The following is a 17,754-nucleotide window of genomic DNA, read 5'->3' on the forward strand; positions in this document are numbered from 1 at the left end:
TGAACTATAAAAAAATGCTTATGTCCTTGTTCTCCATAGTATTCCACATAAGTAGATATAAAAATATTTTTTTTACCTCCATTAACACCGGAGATTTTTCGAGCTAAAGTTTTGAAAAAGTGACTGAGAAAAAGAATTTTTTTTTGTTTCTCTTATTTTTTGGATGGTTATATTATGTTTTTCTGGCAACTAAATAATAATACACAAAGAAAAACAAGTTAACTAATTATTTCTTTTTTATTCCACCAAAAAAATATAAATTTTTAATGGCAAAAAATACTACTGAAAGAATTGATTATTTGCAAATTTTAGGTCATTTATTAACCCTTATTTGAGAAAAGGATTAATTATGACAAATGCTCCGCCTACTTTTCTGACATCTCAATAATTTAATAGGGGGTTAATTAAGCTTTTTAGACAAAAAAATCATTATGTTTTAATTTTATTTTCTTTATAACTTTTTTGTTATTAAAGTTAGGATTGTGAAACAAAAACAATTTTCCTGCTATATTCAAAAAGATTTATTTGGTTTTTTAATCTTAAACAATTTTGCCTAATAAGTAAGTTTTTAAAAATATCATTAAACTAAAAAGACTCAAAAAATATGTGTAAAAAATGCTTTTTACTCAAAAACTAAATTTTTTATTTTATTTTTGTATAAAGTTTCTGCTAGTAACAAAAAAAAAGGATTTCTACTATAATTTTGCTAAAAAAGTCGTTTCACGTTAAAAGTTACTTTTTCCTCAGTCACTTTTTCAAAACTTTAGCTCTAAAAATCTCCGGTGTTAATAGAGGTAAAAAAAATATTTTCATATCTACTTATGTGGAATACTATGGAGAACAAGGACATATGCATTTTTTTATAATTCATTGAGAAATAAGGGCTGCAGATGCTTAAAAATACTTTTTTGAGGGTCATGCTGTAGATGTGATATTTTTCCTAAATCGTACCTAATTGTTATATGAATCATCATGAAAAAATAAAAATCGATATGACAATTCTGTTTGAATTAACGAAAAGAGCCCAGACGGACGGAAGGACCGACCCTAATAATATAAAAGCTTTCCTGGTAAAAGGAAAATGATTTTAAAAACAACAAAGCTCAGACTAATTAACTTTCACATATTATACTTTTTGGCCATTACACTCTAAAAAATATCTACATTACTTATTTTAATATATTAAGCTGGCCCTTTAGAAGGTCAAGGCATTTCTTTTTACCTGCAATAAACTGATTATTGTATTATTATTAAATTTAATGCCCTATAACTTATCAGTTTAAAGAGTATGGACATAATATTCAACTTACTACCACATGTAATTAGACATATTTTTAAAAGTATGCCATAAATTCTAAACTAGTCAAAAATATTCCAGAAATGTATGTTAGTTCATTGTATATGTATGAAAAATTTAAAGATTTTAAACTGTAACATGAAAGATATCCTGTAAGATACCTTAATTTTAATTGTTTGAATAAAATTTTTTATTCAAAATAAAAAATGTATCGGTATAGGCTGTGTTTATACTTCCGACTCTTTTAGCTGATTTCAAAGACCCAATACAAAATCGGAACAGGGTCCCTGCCCTGAGTGGAGAGTTACATATATGTAGTTAAAAAACAAAAATATCATATCATATGAAAATATGTAAAACTAAAAAACAAAATATGAACTTTACTGTATTCAGTCATTTCAAATTGTTTCGAGCATGTTTGCTATCTTATATATGTTAATGTAAAATTCTTATATATACACCTTTTTTCAGATAAAATGTCGAAGTTAATTCAGCATAAAAATGTGACCCTGCCAAACAATTTGAAATCCTCTCCCCCCAATTCACCTTTGTGAAATGAAAATAAAGTGAAAAAAACTTATGTAATATCAAAACATAAACAAAAAAATACTAAAAAATCATTGTTGATAATTTAAAAAAAAACTGTTTTGTAAAAAAGTGAAATCAAAATGTCTGGAAATAACCCGCGAAAATTTAAGGACAGAATCGCGCTGCTGGCCCAGAAAGAGGCTGAGGGTACTGCACAATTTCAGGTATTTAACATTTGTGTATAAACAAAAAAAACCTTACTATTAGAAGCACTTAAGTTGAGAGAGGGAAAAAAAAGACGACCTCCCGCCCCATTCAATTCGAGTTTTAAAAAGGAAAAGGAAAAATTCATTTTTTGGGGGAAGGTAATTTTTTTTATTGGGAGTTAAAAAAAACCTTCCTTGGACCTATTAGTTTCAGGTTAGATTGTATTAGATTCTTGGCAGCCCCGCTTGGTTAGAGCCTCCTGCAACGGGCTAGGCTTATGTAAAGCTATCCCCCCCTCCTACCCTTATTTTTGATTAATTAAAAAAAAGATTGGGGAATCATTGCTCGACAGGAATTTAGAGGGGAAAACACCATTAATTCACCTCCCTTGGTCCCTGGATAAAAATACATAAAAAGTGATGTTACTTCAAAGTTAAGAAAACAATGTTATCTTATTAGAAAATTAATTATATTTATCTTTTTGTCAGTTCTTATCATAGTAAATAGATTAAAAACTAAAAATCAATATCATTTATACAAAAAGTACTTTACAAAAATAATCAATATTTTTATAAAATTTGATATTATTAACATATTTTTGATAAAAAATTTTAAATTTAAATAGAACAAGGATAAACTTCAGCTAATTTTGAAATTTAGATTATATGTATGTAATAGGTATATATTTATTTAGCATTAATTTCATACAATAATATAAAATAGCAAGAAGATGAGAAAATAACAATAAATCTTTTTTTAAAGATAGCCTAAAACTAGCCACTGCCATCTGTGAAATTTCCCTAATATGGCGAACTCAACCAGTTTAATGTTTAGAGAGATCACAACGGACAAACGAAAACAAAACATCACTGCTTTATACTATGACTATCGGCTATGTAGAGGCCTCTAGAGGCACTTGAGGTGGGGAGAGGAAAGCGTTTAGTCGACCCTCCGACATTTTCATTTTTAGATTTAAAAAGAAATTTAAAAAAAAGATATTTTGGTGGTTACATTTTTTTCTAGGGGCAATTTCTCTTGGGAATAGTCCCTTTTGTGGCAATGCCCCTTAAGGGACGATGCGACGTATTTTTAAAATGGCTTTTTATAGGTTATTTTAGGTTATATTGGGAAGGTGATTGCCCCACAGCAATAGACAATTTGCCCCGCAGGGTTAGAGCCCCCCCGCAGGGGCATATTACTACCCTGTTAAGGAGAACCCGATCGGTTCAGCGGTTAGCGAGATCCTTAAATACAAACAAACAGACAAACAAACATCCTTTTACTTTATTATAGGGATTGGTAGGACTTCCAAACATGTTTTAGTGTACGATAGTCAAATTAATTATTGACATGTAGAGTAGCTTCTCTACTAATATATTTGTCGGTATTTCAGGAGGTGATGAGAGAGGTGGCAGAGGTGAAGAAGCCAAACTGCCTGGAGGGACCCAGCCCTACGGGGAGCGGGCTCAACATACCTAAACATTTGAACCCCATGGTTCTTAATCAAAATGCGCACTACAGGTATAACAATTATAGTTATTAATCGCATCGCATTATAGACAGCTTTCCGTTTATATTAAAATTAAAAATTATATTTAATATTTAAACCAGTTTTATTAGACCCTGAAGGCTCGTGCTAACAAAACTGTTATTAATCTTTATGATTTTTATTTTTATATTCGTAAAAAAATTGCCTATAATTAGATGCTATACATGATTTATCTGTTTGGCTGAAAATCGGTTCAAAACCATCGAATATTAATCGGTTCGAAGCTAACCTTTGACATTGAAGTCCTAATTGTCCGTGGTAATGAGTTGAGTTTGTTTTCTTTTTTAAAATTTTCTAAAATAGTTTCCATTATAATTTCAAAACCGAATGATATTCGCTGAATTAGAACCGATTCTCAGCCATACTGAAATGTAAAGCACCATATTACGGACAATACAAATCATAAAATTATCACAAATAAAAAAAGTTTAAATAAAGCCCACTATTACTAAAATACAAGATATGATGCTTAAAATGGACCAACTTTAAATTAAAGACTTGATTTTTTATATGTGTTAATTATATCATTATGCGTTGTTGTCCTAGAAATCATTATTTCAAAAATCAACTGAAAAGAATCATCATGTTCAAAATATACATTTTCTTCCTGATAATGATTATATAGTTGCTACACTTTCTAAATTGTTCAAGGAATCATCTTACCAAGATTGAAATCAATTTTAACATGTCTAAATAAACTTTTTAAGAGCTGTCCGTTACCGATTGATGTATGGACTGACTGAAATAGGAAAAGGTTTGCATAAAGTGAAATTTAAAATTTTTTAGAATACACGGAGGTTCTCTACCGAATGTAAATCAAATGGTGGCCTCTGGACACTCTAATAACTCTGGTGTACATAACACAGGTAGTAAGATCATAGTATCTCTGGACACTCTAATAACTCTGGTGTACATAACACAGGTAGTAAGACAATAGTATCTCTGGACACTCTAATAACTCTGGTGTACATAAAACAGGTAGTTAGATCATAGTATCTCTGCACACTCTAATAACTCTGGTGTACATAACACAGGTAGTAAGATCAGAGTATCTCTGGACACTCTAATAACTCTAGTGTATATTACACAGGTAGGAAGATCATAGTATCTCTGGACACTCTAATAACTCTGTTGTACATAACACAGGTAGTAAGATAAGAGTATCTCTGGACACTCAAATAACTTTGGTGTATATTACACAGGTAGGAAGATCATAGTATCTCTGGACACTCTAATAACTCTGGTGTACATAACACAGGTAGTAAGATTATAGTATCTCTGGACACTCTAATAACTCTGTTGTACATAACACAGGTAGTAAGATAAGAGTATCTCTGGACACTCTAATAACTCTGGTGTATATTACACAGTTAGGAAGATCATAGTATCTCTGGACACTCTAATAACTCTGGTGTAAATAACACAGGTAGTAAGATCATAGTATCTCTGGAAAATCTAATGACTCTGGTGTACATAACACAGGTAGTAAGGTCAGAGTATCTCTGGACACTCTAATAACTCTGGTGTACATAACACAGGTAGTAAGATTAGAGTATCTCTGGACACTCTAATAACTCTAGTGTACATAAAACAGGTAGTAAGATCAGAGTATCTCTGGACACTCTAATAACTCTGGTGTACATAACACAGGTAGTAAGATTAGAGTATCTCTGGACACTCTAATAACTCTAGTGTACATAACACAGGTAGTAAGATCAGATTATCCCTGGACACTCTAATAACTCTAGTGTACATAACACAGGTAGTAAGATCAGATGATCTCTGGACACTCTAATAACTAATATTTACTGTTTTTTACTGTTTGTTTTACTGTATTTCAAAAGAGTAAAGAGTGTCAATAAGGACTAACCTTAAATGACAGAAAGGGAGGAGAGTAGTCTTTGTTTTTTTAAAATTTTTAAAAATTTTAACTTTTAGGTTACCAAGGGTTTGTGCAGTGCGGAGGAGCTACAGAATATTCTTCTATTCTCTCCTTGAAACAGACTTATTCTTCACAGGTATAGTCGTTATTCAGTCAGAAAGGTATTTTGTCAGGCAGTTAATCAGTCGTTTAGTCAGTAAGGTAGTCAGTAAATTAGGTCGTCACTGAGATAGGCAATTAGTCAGGCAGTCAGTCGGGGAGGGATAAGGTTTCATAATAACGTTCTTATCTCTCCTTGAATAAAACTTAATTCTCACAGGAATATAGCATTCCGTTCGCCAGTCAGTCAGTTAGGTAGGTAGTCTGTCAGTCAGTCAGACAGTAAGCCTTTTAGTTAGAAAGCCAGTCATTCAGGAAGTCAGCAGTCAGCCAGCCAGTCAGCAACGCTTCATGGTAATGAAAACATTTTTATCTGCCTCAAAGTATTATTGTATTTTTCGCTTGTTGGCTATACCCTATTCCTGATGACTTTAATGCATGATATTTAAAGAATCATGTTGTTGATAAAAAAAAACCTTTAATGCACTTGATGAACATTATTGAGACTCTGCCTGACCTGAACATAAAATTGACTCTGCCTCACAAAAAAAACTGGCCTAAAAGTTATAGGCCCTATTTTTCCTTGGGATGCTCTTTTTTTATCTATAAAAAAATGGCCAAATAATTGAAGTAAAAAATCTTTTAAGGTTACTTTTACATAATTATTTCACTGATGATTATATAAAAGTAACTTGAAAAGACTTTTAAAAAGTAAATTCTTTTTGTTTTGTATAATTTAAATTTTAAATTTTACAAGATTTAAAAATTTAATTTGCTAGAAGAATCTTAAAATGTTGAATAAATGAATTTCAAATTTAACTCCATATTGTGTTAATTTCTTGTAAAATTTTAAGATCTTCAATTATTTTTAAGAGTGTTGCTACTCTATAAATCCTTTTATCACTTTGATACTTATAATTGCAGAAAGTTATAGCACATTAGACTGTAAATTATACTAGTACCTAAAGTTTATAAAAACTTCCTTCATTAAATAATTCTAATTTTTGTTAACTACCATTGCATAGTAATTTAATAACCATTGTCTAATTGCTTAAGATACCAGGTTAGTCTAATGACGGTATAACTCAATTGGACTTGTGAGCACTGATATTCTGCGCTACTTATGATTGTATTATTAAGGTACCAGAGAGGTCTCGAACCACGTCCATGGGTTCCCCTGGCAGTGGGGGCGGAGGCGCCATCAGAAACCGGTCTGGGGACAGGAGATGGGATACGTCCCCCTACGGGGGCGAGAGGGCTAGCCCTGCTGGAAATAGTGGAAATACAGGTAATCAAAAATAGCATCGATATTAAACAAGGATGATTATAATTAATAGTAACTAAATTGTTTTAAATTATCCCATTATATAAAGTTTTAAATTTTTTTGTCTTTAGCGAAACCGCTTAACAGATATGGGTCTCCTTTACAGTGCACTGGTGCAGTGTAGCTACTTTTAGCTCATGGGAAAGGTTTTAAATATTTTTTGTGGATGATACCTACAGTCTACACCCTCCAGAGAGAAATGGCTCCTAGTCCAATTCCCACTAACCCCCCATTATCTCAAGTTTCCCTTGCGTATCAACTAGCAAGCTAAATCTATAATACAAAGTAGAACGATGTCTGTCTGTCTGTAGCGAAGGATCTCGCTAACCGCTGAACCGATTGGATTCTCCTTTACATGGTAGCTTCTCATAGGTCCCGGGAAGGTTTATAACTATTTTCTTGAGGGGTGGGACACCCCCAACCCCAACAAAAAAATAAAAATTCCCCCTCCAAAAAAATTTTATTTTTATTTTTAAATCTAAAATTAAAAGAGTGGGGTCGACTACCCCCCCCCCCCAACCCCCCCCCCCCCCCTACCAAAGAAATTTTTTTTTGTAAATTTTTCTTTTAAATCTAAAATACGAAAAATTGGCTTGATCAAACCTCTTGGGACAATGCCCCTAGAGGCTAGGGGCGAAGCCGCTAGTACATATAAAAGCAATATCGAAAAGAATTTAACCCCCCCCCCTCAAATAATCCCCAAATTGGTAAAGGCAAAGATATCAATACCAAACAAAAATCCAATATTAATTTTTCAGGTTCTCCTTACTACTCCGCCTCTCTGTCGCCCTACCTATCCCCGCCTCCGCCAGAGAACAGGTGGCGGCGAACATCATCAGACTCCGCCTTGTACCAGTCGGCTGCAGGAATTAGATACTTCACATTTGTCATAGTGGTTTCCCTAAAAGTACTAGTCGAGCATAGAATTCCCGTTTTCCCTCTATTTTTAAATAAATTGAAATAAAATTAGTTTGTTGTGTACTTGGGGTTAAATTAGTTAATTTATCCTGAGAAATTCAATTATTTATAGCTGAGTTTTCCTATGGATAATACAGTGTTTTTTTTATGAGCACTTTTTTGAAAGCAATTTTACCCCACTTATAGTTATCAGAATTTAATGATAACAATTTAATGAAACAACAAAAAAAATTACAGTTTTTGTTGAAAAAGTACAGTAAAGTTGAAAATTAAAAACTTAGGTGTCAACATATAAAAATGGTTTTAGCGCATTTTTCTTAAAAAAATGGATTTTCTGTAGTCGACTTTGGGGGGCCAGTACTCCCTCCCTGGTTGAGATATGACCTTCAAACTTTGATATGTTCTAGTAGGGTTAGGATACAGGAAGCCCGACTCAGAAAGCCAGTAATAAACTTTTTGTTTCAAATTTCAGAAATCCCATAAATCTCAAGGCAAATTATTGAGGTTGAAATTTACACTTTAAAAAGGATTTTAAGGGTTGGAGAGGGGGTATATGAGGTAAAGGAAATTGATTTAGAACTGATAAAGATAGTGTACTAAATAATGCCATATCTCCCGGACATACGCCGTCATGCGTCAGGTTGGAAGGGTAACGCAAATTTCAGATCCCAGATTTCGCGATTTGAAAAAAATATCTTTATATTATAGCGAATTAAATAATCTTGCAAGCATCGTTGTTACCTTACAGAGAAAAATAGTAAATCAAATAGCAAAAACTGAGATCTGAAATTTGCGTTACCCTTCCAATATGACGCATGACCGCAACGACCGCGAGACGTGGCATTACTATATCGAGGAAGATGGGGGGGGGGGGGGGGAGGAAAGAGGTAATAAATGTGTCATAAACCCAACTAAGGTCACCGGGCTATATGATAAATAAACTGCAGGGATTTAAGTGGATAAGACAATGGCCTATAAATTAATATACATTCACAATGATGATACATATAACTACCCTTTCTGTAGATTACAATTAGTGCTTTAACCACTCAACTTACTGATATAACCATTAAAAATTCACTTTGTCCCTCAAAATTGTTGAGCTAACGAATAAGAAAACATTATTACAAAACTTTAGGTACCAGCATAATAAACAGCCCAATGTCCCCTCTCTCCCTGATAAACTGTTTAAGATGGGGAGGAGTTGTATTATAATTCATAACAACCTCACAAAAAGGAGGGAAATTCTAACTGAAGATTAAATTGTTTCTGCAGTGCCACTACTATATAAATAGGAATGGTAAAATATTGCAATTACAAGTGAAATAAGACAAAGTGGTTCTTTGAAAATTTATATAGAATTTGGAAAAAAAAATTGCGTTAGCAAGCTATGTTTATAATGGCGAACATATGATTAAGTATTACATTTGTAATACATAGAATAATCCCTCCCGTTTTATAATTCCCAATTTAAGAAATAAACAACAAGGAGGACAATATCTATAAGTAGCAATAATATCCATAAAAAGGCAGAAACATAGCCCAAAAGATAGAAGAAATAGTGAAGGAAAAGTCAGCAGAATAAAACAAGGATGACAACATCCATAAAAGCAAAGCACTGAAACAGTAGGACAAACAAACATGAACAATTGTATAGTGTCAGAACTGAATAATCACTATATAAATGTATAATAGTCAGCAAATCTGTAAATAAACTTGTTGAAAAACAGATACAAAAAAAACGAAAAAACAGGATAATGTTTATGGACATACTTACATGTTTAGGACTTGATTATAGAGTTGCATCGCTTATTACATTATACTTTTTTGTCCCAGGAATCAATATATCAAAAGTCAGATCAATCCGATGATTAGATCACATAAAACTTTGTTGTTAAAAAGTAAAAAAATCAACATGTTTAAAATGTACTTACGGACATTTTGGTAATGATTATAGAGTTGCTACGCTTTCTAAATCGTACCTAACTACTAAAGGAATCACCATGCAAAATTTGAAATCGATAGGACAATTCCAACATTCCTAAATTAACGAAAAAAAGCTATCCGTTACGGACGGACGTACGGACGGACCGACCCTAATTATAGAAAGGCTTCGCTTTTAAAAATACGAAACACAGCATAACATATAGACTGACGGATATAGTGAGTTGAAAAGAAGCTCTGTAATATTATGAGCGGTGAAAATTTTTCTTTGTTCATTTCCTGTGAAAATTTGGTTTATTTCAGAGCAATACAAACTGACCGACAAATTAAAAACTTTTTTGGAGTAGATTTGCAATGGATGCTCATCTCGGTAAAGATAATATTCAGTCAAACATTAGCCGTCTATCATGAATAGCAGTAAAGAAATTTCCCCATACTGTTTCAATGGACAAAAAGACAGACAGACGAATGGAAAGATGGAAGGAGATTCTGTAACAGAAAGCAGCTTCGCTATTAAAACAAAGCCTTCATTTCATCTATTATTATCTTTTAACCATGCATAATATTAATATTACAGCTTTTACAACGTTATTGATCAATTAGTAACTTCTGTAACATAGAGCAGCTTTCCTATTAAATCAATGCCTTTATTTCATATTTTATAATCTTTAAACCATGCATAACATTAATATTGCAGTTTCTACAACAACTGATTTATTAGCGAAGCCACTCTGTAATAAGTCTTTAATAATAAGCAAATTTACTCTATGATCGTTACATTTATAGCAACAGTTTTTAAGTGATAAAATAACATTATTTATATGATTATTAGAATACTGATTCCTACCGTTTCAGAGTTTCGCTTTTATGGATGTTGTCATTCTTGTTTTATTTATAGATGTATTAAAACATTTCAATTACTAGCTTAGAAGTTGAAAATATTTTTCTCTTCCTAAAATGCTAGTTTTATGTAGTTGGGAAAATGGATACAATATTGCTAGCTTGCTGATACCCTTGAGGCCTCTAGGAGCACTTGCATTATGGAGTAGGGTTTTTTAACGGGCGGATTCTTTAGAGAGGGTGGTACCCTCCCCTTAAATTGTAATAAACCTATGAGAAGCTTCAATATAAAAGAGAACCATAGTTAGCGAGAGCCTTCACTTCACACACCATGCAAAGCCACTCATTAATTATAAATTTTTATTCTTTGATTTTCTTTGCTGCTATGCAAGAGCTACGAATGGAATTTTTTTTTGTAGAGATTTTCTATACCAATTGGCATCCAACATTTAATTTACTTTATCATTAAAGCCTTCCCTTTTTATGTAATGCATTCAAATTAATCAAAATTAAAATAGTGGACACACGGATCTTAAGGGATAATATAATGGTCAATAAATTGAAGGAATCCCCAAAATACGAGAAAATTTAGTTAGCGCATCGTATTATAGACAGCTTTCCGCTGATATTAAAGAGAAATATCATAAGATTAAAACCAAATTTGTTATTCCCGAGGGGCCAAAGGTCTCGGCTAACAAAACTTGTATTTATTCTATGATTTTAAAAACGAAGCTTTTCTATAATAAGCGTCGGTCCGTCCATCCGTTACGTTTACCTCTTTTCGTTAAATTAGACATATTAGAATTGTCTTCATATTAAACTTTATTTGATGATTCCTATAACTGTTAGGTATGATCTGGTAGCAAATCTATAATTATTACCAGAAAGTCCGCATGTCTATAAAATATGCTGATTTTTTGACAAAAACATCTTATTTATATACATTTAATATTTTGAATAATGAATCCTAGTACAATATTATGAGCAATGCGTCTCTATAATCAAATTCTAATAATGAAAGAAAGTGATTTTACTGTACCCTGTATGTTTCGGTATGTATTTCTTGTATTCCCTGGCAAGTTCGAACCCATTAATCCCTTTTCCTTACACCAGAATTCCCCAGAGAATGAGTGTGTTACGCGGCATTCCTAACTATCTCCGCGCAGTGCGTGGCTTGTAAACGAACAAAAGAGACGCGCACTTTTCCTTTGATAAGTCCCACGTGAGGAGCTACGTGAATGAAAATAATGTATTGCTTGAATATACATGCGCTCTGATGTGTGGAATATCTCAAATAAGCCTTCCTGCTTAGTTTGACATCATATGTGGTAAGAATTTATCTTTTAATTCTTGAAAATAAGCGTAGAATGGTATAATTTTATGAAGAAATTTAAATCATTAATTTTTCAACAAATAGACCATTTAACTGCTAAGTTTTGATATACGAATATTTACTTTTATAATGTTGATTATTTTATTCTAAAATTATCAAATTCTGATGCGATTTAATATGTTTCGTGCCAATTTTAAGTTTTTTAGAAAATTCATATTTTTTATTAAATTGAAATCACGCAACCTCGATGTTACAAAAATAATAACCATTAATTTTATGTAATTAATTCTTATATTTTTGTTTTAGACTTACTGTTTTCATGGTAATAAATACACATTCGTAAACTTCACTATGTTGGTCATTCGGAGGGCTTCGAGATAAGATTTCGAGAACGGCTAGGCATTGCGTTCCGAAACAATGAAAACAAGACAGAACAGATGCAGCTAAGAAGAATCTGTGAAGTTTTGTGAATGTGTTGGTTGTGATACCTTAACACACATTATTATAGTCGTAATCAGTACAGTTAACTTTAGTGACAATCATGGGTCCTAAAAAGAATAAAGGTGAACAATTGAGTAAGCGGCTGCGTCCAGCCGTTGATGCCCTAACCAGTGAGCTAAGTAGAGTGATGAAGTTGGTCAGTGATACTTCAGAACTTGATGTTAGACATCTCACTAAGGAGTCAATCCTTGTCCACGACAAGTTCAAAATGTTCGACAGCATCATGGGCGGTTTTAGCAAGCTTGGTTTGAGAATCCAAGAGCTTGATGAGTTTAGTGACATTTATTCTGATATAGTTACTGTGCAAAAAGACTATAGTGCCTTGAAAGATGCTCTTGATGCTATAGAAGAGCTTAGTGACATTCAAAGTGTTGTTGATGTAGTTGGTGATAATTTGCCTAACCATCAGGCTGAACTATATGATCGATGCTTGAAGATCGTGAAAGTTATTAAAGGGCCATATTTTCCCTTGCCTGATGCAATTATAAACACTTTGTCTGCTTTGATGAAACAATTGGCTGAGGTTAAGCTTGAACCTATGAAGCCACCCACGATGACGGCGGGTGCCTCGACAGCATCGCCATTTGTGTCACCGTTTGGCACACCACAGTTCGTCACCGGTTCTATGTTCACGCCAGGATATATGAATCGTGTTGACGAACGTCTTCTTCCCTCCTTTGACGGCCAGGAAGCATCCTACGTAAGTTTCAAAGACAATTTTAAAAAGCTTACTGTAGGACAGGACCCGTCATATTTACAGTTATTGTTGAGCAGTGAGAAGGTCTGTAAAAATAAAGAGCTGAGACTCCAATTAACTCAGATTCAATCGCATGAATCTCAGTGGGCTTACCTTGACTCGCGTTTCAAGTCTAAGACACGTCAAATGCTCTGCCTTTTCAACCAATGGGAGAAGAAGTCTAAGCCGTCGGACTCCAACCAGATTGTGACTGTGTTAGCAGAGTTCGGTGGTGCAGTTAGCCAGCTGGAGCAGCTGACTAAAAATGATGAAGATGATGAGGTTACCACCAGCCAGTGGTTGACCGTGATACTTCTGGAGATGTTATCCAAGAAGTTGCCTCGAGACTTTCAAGATAAGCTTAATTTGGCATTGGGCTCAATGGACGTCCCAAATTTGCCAAAGTTGATGCAGATTATGGAGGAACAGAGGGGCGCTATTTTTATGCGGTGCTCGACTGATATGGACACCCCCTCTAAGAAGAAAGGTAATCCTGCGACAGCAGCTACCGCCGTAGGTAAACCTGGTAAATCTAAGATGAAGCAGTCATGTTTTGTTAATGGCTGTAATGATATGCACTTACTTTACAAGTGCCCAAAATTTCATGACCTGTCAGTGCCAGACAGGAAGAGTATTGTGGAGAGTGCTGGATGCTGTTGGCTTTGTTTGCAGAAAGGGCATAAATCTGTGGATTGCCCGAAGGCAGATGTAATAGGCGGATGCAAAGTGGATAATTGTGGTATGACCCATAACAACCTTCTCCATGAGAGTGTTGATATGGCTGCCGCCGTCTATGAAGCACATACTTCCCCTGAGGCGAACCTAATGTTAATGTTACAACAATTAGACGTCGTTGATATTAATCGCCAGAAGGTCCCAGTGTGCGCCATGTGGGACACTGGTTCAACTATCACAATGGTAACCCAGTCACTTGTTAATAAACTTCAGTTACCTTTTACTGGACGTTCAGCAAGAATTTCTCTAGCTGATGGTGAAGTTAAACGTCTCCCGACGGTCAAGCTATGTTTAGTTGATCGACACAAGAATTATCACATGTTAGAACCTGTGGTAGTGCCTCTCATTGGTCCTAAAGAGGCGATCTGCTCCATGAATCCTGTGGAGGCAGCTGTTTTATTTGATATGAAACCCGAAGATTTTACTTTGGTTAATGGGCAGGTGGATTTGCTCATTGGGCACCTCTGCCCGTCGATGTTTCCCTACTCTGAACGCTCAGTAGGAGAAACCATGCTTTACTCCAGCCTGTTTGGATCTGGATATTTTGCTGTTAGTGCTAATGGATTAGCAAAGAGTAGGTATGTTGTCTGCTCAGATTTCGAGTTGGAAAGTGAAGCTATAGGGTTTTTAAAACCAGAAAGCTCAGATGTTCAGCCGCAGCCGACTGTTGGTGCTGCTTGTGATGCTATTATTGAACCTGTTGGTTCTGCTTGTAACGCTGCTGATGAACCTTTTGGTTCTGCTAGTGCTGCAGCTGTTGACAGCATGGCTACGGCGGGTGTTGCCGTGGCCATTACTGATATTGATGTTAGTTATGCTGCAGTTAATCCTGATGATATTGGTGACGATACTGTAGCCGTTGATAATATTGTTACGGCGGGTGTTGAGCCGATGAATGATTCGGTTCCAGCCGGACAAGAGCCGACGGGAGTTTCGGTTCCGGCTGGACAAGAGCCGATCAGAGTTTCGGTTCCAGCTGGACAAGAGCCGACGGGAGTTTCGGTTCCAGCTGGACAAAAGCCGGTAGATGATTCTAAGTTTTATGACAGCCACACTTGGCTGCTGCCAACCTTGCCGCCCGACACAGGGTAAGAGGCCTGCAATATGGCGGCTGGAAATATGGCGGGTGTTGCCGCCAGAAAGTCATTGAAAAATTTTCAAACCACACATATCTAATCTACAACATAAACTATTAATGTGTGAAAATGATCTTTAAAGAAAAAATATTACAAGTTATATGTTGAGCTTGTGAAAGGAACCTAAATCGGTTCTGTAAAGAATAAGTATTCATTATTCAACTAATTTTATTGTTCATACCTAAGCACAAAAATTCTACAAAACTGTTTAGACTTTTAAAGCAGATTTTAAAAGATTTTGTTTCTTTAAGTATGATTTTGAAAAGCAAAAGTTCGTGTGTGTTAACTACCAAATGATTTTTGCAGAATTTAAATCGAGAAAAATAGATTTCTTGTACAAATTATTTTTCGAGGTATTTTTTTATGGTTCACGTTTACTTAAAAAATGTTATTTCTCAGATTCTCATATGAAATAATGCATTAAAGTAAAGAACACAACATGTAATATTATTATGATAATGTTTAAAATATTCCTCATTATTATTTTAAAAGATTATCGCAAAAAATCAAGATATTGTTTAAATTTGTAAGCAAATCAAAGATTTCTTTCATTCCGGAGGCAGAGATTTTTAACAATTCATGTACAAAAGTTTTTCTTTCACTCCGGAAGCTGGGATTCCTATCAATCCACGCGTAAAGATTTTTTTTCATTCCCAGAGCAGAGATTCGTAGTAATATACGTACCTAGCGATTTCGGACAATTTTAAACCTTGAGAAAATACTTTTAGCAATTATTTTCCTAGGTACATATATTTTTCGTTCATGTTTAAGCATTTATAATAATGAACACGATGTATGGTATTATTAAAATAATGATTATTATTTTATGTGAATGTCACAGAATTAATTTAAGATAAACTATGCATATTTTAAATTAACTCTACCTTCATTTTTATCGCATATATTAAAATTGAAGCAGTATTTTTTTTTAAAAGAAATTACCCATTTCTTAAGATTATAAGTAACGCAATTTTTGATACAATTTCGTTTAAACTTTCAAATCGATGCAAGAGTTTTTTCATTTGAAATGCAAACTTAAGTTTTTATACGTTTTCGCAAGTCAATGATTTAAGTCTTTCCGAGACCTGGGATTTTTTTCGAGGAAAATTTCCTAGGTACCTATACAGATATAAACATTTTTATCCTTGTTGGATTGAAATTTGATATGATAAGAAATTAACAAAATGAGATTTTACATCATTTAAATATTTCTTTATGATTTATTACAATCACATAAATAATTTAATATTACATGCATATTAAAATTATTACTATTTACCTTTGAACTGATGTATCTAAAGAAAAAATGCAGATTTTTTTCACGATGAATTAAGTAGATTCTCTGATTTTCGTAGAATTTAGCTTAATAAGACCGCTTTGCGACGTACCTAAGCTCTGTTTCCTCGGCCAGGCCCGACGCAAAACGGCAAAACTAAAGCATAAAATAATTTAATTTTAATTTGATTGCTTTGATTGATGAATTTAAAAGTTTCTTTGAATTATTTCATGATTCTTTTTATTTGTTTTGAATTAAACATCACTAATTATGTTTGTTTCAGTTGATGCAGCCCTGCGCCAGAAATCCTGTTAGAAATTATGCAGTATCAAAAGTTGTGATGGAAAGTCATAACGTCCAACAGGATAGCTGGAACATGGCAATTATTAATATTTGATGGATATTGTTAGTTTGTATCTTGAGGGATTCATTCTAACTGAGGCCCAAATTGCCTTTAATTATGACTGTATGAATATGTATATGTTGCTTTCTTCTTAAAACAGAGAGAAATTGCAGATTCAGCATTTCAGAGAAGTTCTTTTCTTATATTGAGCTTTTGTTTTATTTTGGTAAATTTAATTTGCATATTTCAATTGCAATTTTAATTTTACGCAATTTTGATTCACGAAGATTTAAAATTATGAGATTTTAATTTTCCGAAGTTTGATGATTTTTTTACAGTCATATTTTATTTAGATTCAAGTATCTATTTTATTAAAACATGTTTAGATTTAAGGATCTTACTTATCTTATCTGAAAAATGTTTAGATGTAAGCACAATTATTTTTCTGTCGGAAAAAATTCTAATTATTGAGAAGTTTTTATGCAATTTTACTTTTCTTTTCTAGCAAAAAGATTTAGTAGAAGAAATGTTATTATTTAATCTTTCTTTCTTTTCATGAAAAAAGTTTGAGTTGATTATTTAATTATCGATGCGATTTTTAGTATAAAAATCATTTACCTATTTTATTATGTAGGTACCTAATTGAAGTTTAGGTACTAATGATTATTAATTCATGTATTCGCAATTACATGGTCTGTAATTCTAACTTTATTTGATATTATGAGGCCATGATATAATGAGATGTGTGAGTGGTAAATGTGCAATTCATGAATGTTGAATGCTTTTCCCATTCCTTATTCCTATCCTTATGTGGTAGCTGAGGCCGTTTGAGTTGTTGTGGTATTCGTAAGTTCCATAACTAATTTTAGGCCTTATGGCCATGACATTTTAAACTCTTGTGGTTTATGTGTTGTGAGATTGTGATTTCGTGGACACTGTCTGCACGCATATTGCAAAGATGAGGTATTGTGTTCGATTCCCAGTGAATAGACGGGTGTGTTTCGGTATGTATTTCTTGTATTCCCTGGCAAGTTCGAACCCATTAATCCCTTTTCCTTACACCAGAATTCCCCAGAGAATGAGTGTGTTACGCGGCATTCCTAACT

The 17,754-nt window shown here is 33.6% G+C and overlaps 1 protein-coding gene across 2 annotated transcripts in view; it reads left to right on the forward strand.

Moving 5' to 3' along the window:
* The first annotated feature begins 1,750 nt into the window (after positions 1-1,750).
* Positions 1,751-17,754, forward strand: part of LOC145328437 (uncharacterized) — a 40,017-nt gene continuing 24,013 nt past the window's right edge. For both annotated transcript variants that reach the window (XM_080172126.1, XM_080172128.1), the window contains exons 1-6: positions 1,751-2,049; positions 3,426-3,553; positions 4,368-4,447; positions 5,520-5,599; positions 6,703-6,850; positions 7,645-7,750. In XM_080172126.1, coding sequence (XP_080028252.1) covers positions 1,966-2,049; positions 3,426-3,553; positions 4,368-4,447; positions 5,520-5,599; positions 6,703-6,850; positions 7,645-7,750 — 626 coding nt within the window. In that variant the 5' untranslated portion in view covers positions 1,751-1,965. The remainder of the gene's footprint in view (positions 2,050-3,425; positions 3,554-4,367; positions 4,448-5,519; positions 5,600-6,702; positions 6,851-7,644; positions 7,751-17,754) is intronic.

The sequence above is a fragment of the Acartia tonsa genome, chromosome 9 (genome assembly GCF_053477335.1).
Source record: "Acartia tonsa isolate MP-2025a chromosome 9, ASM5347733v1, whole genome shotgun sequence".
Lineage (NCBI taxonomy): Eukaryota > Metazoa > Arthropoda > Copepoda > Calanoida > Acartiidae > Acartia > Acartia tonsa.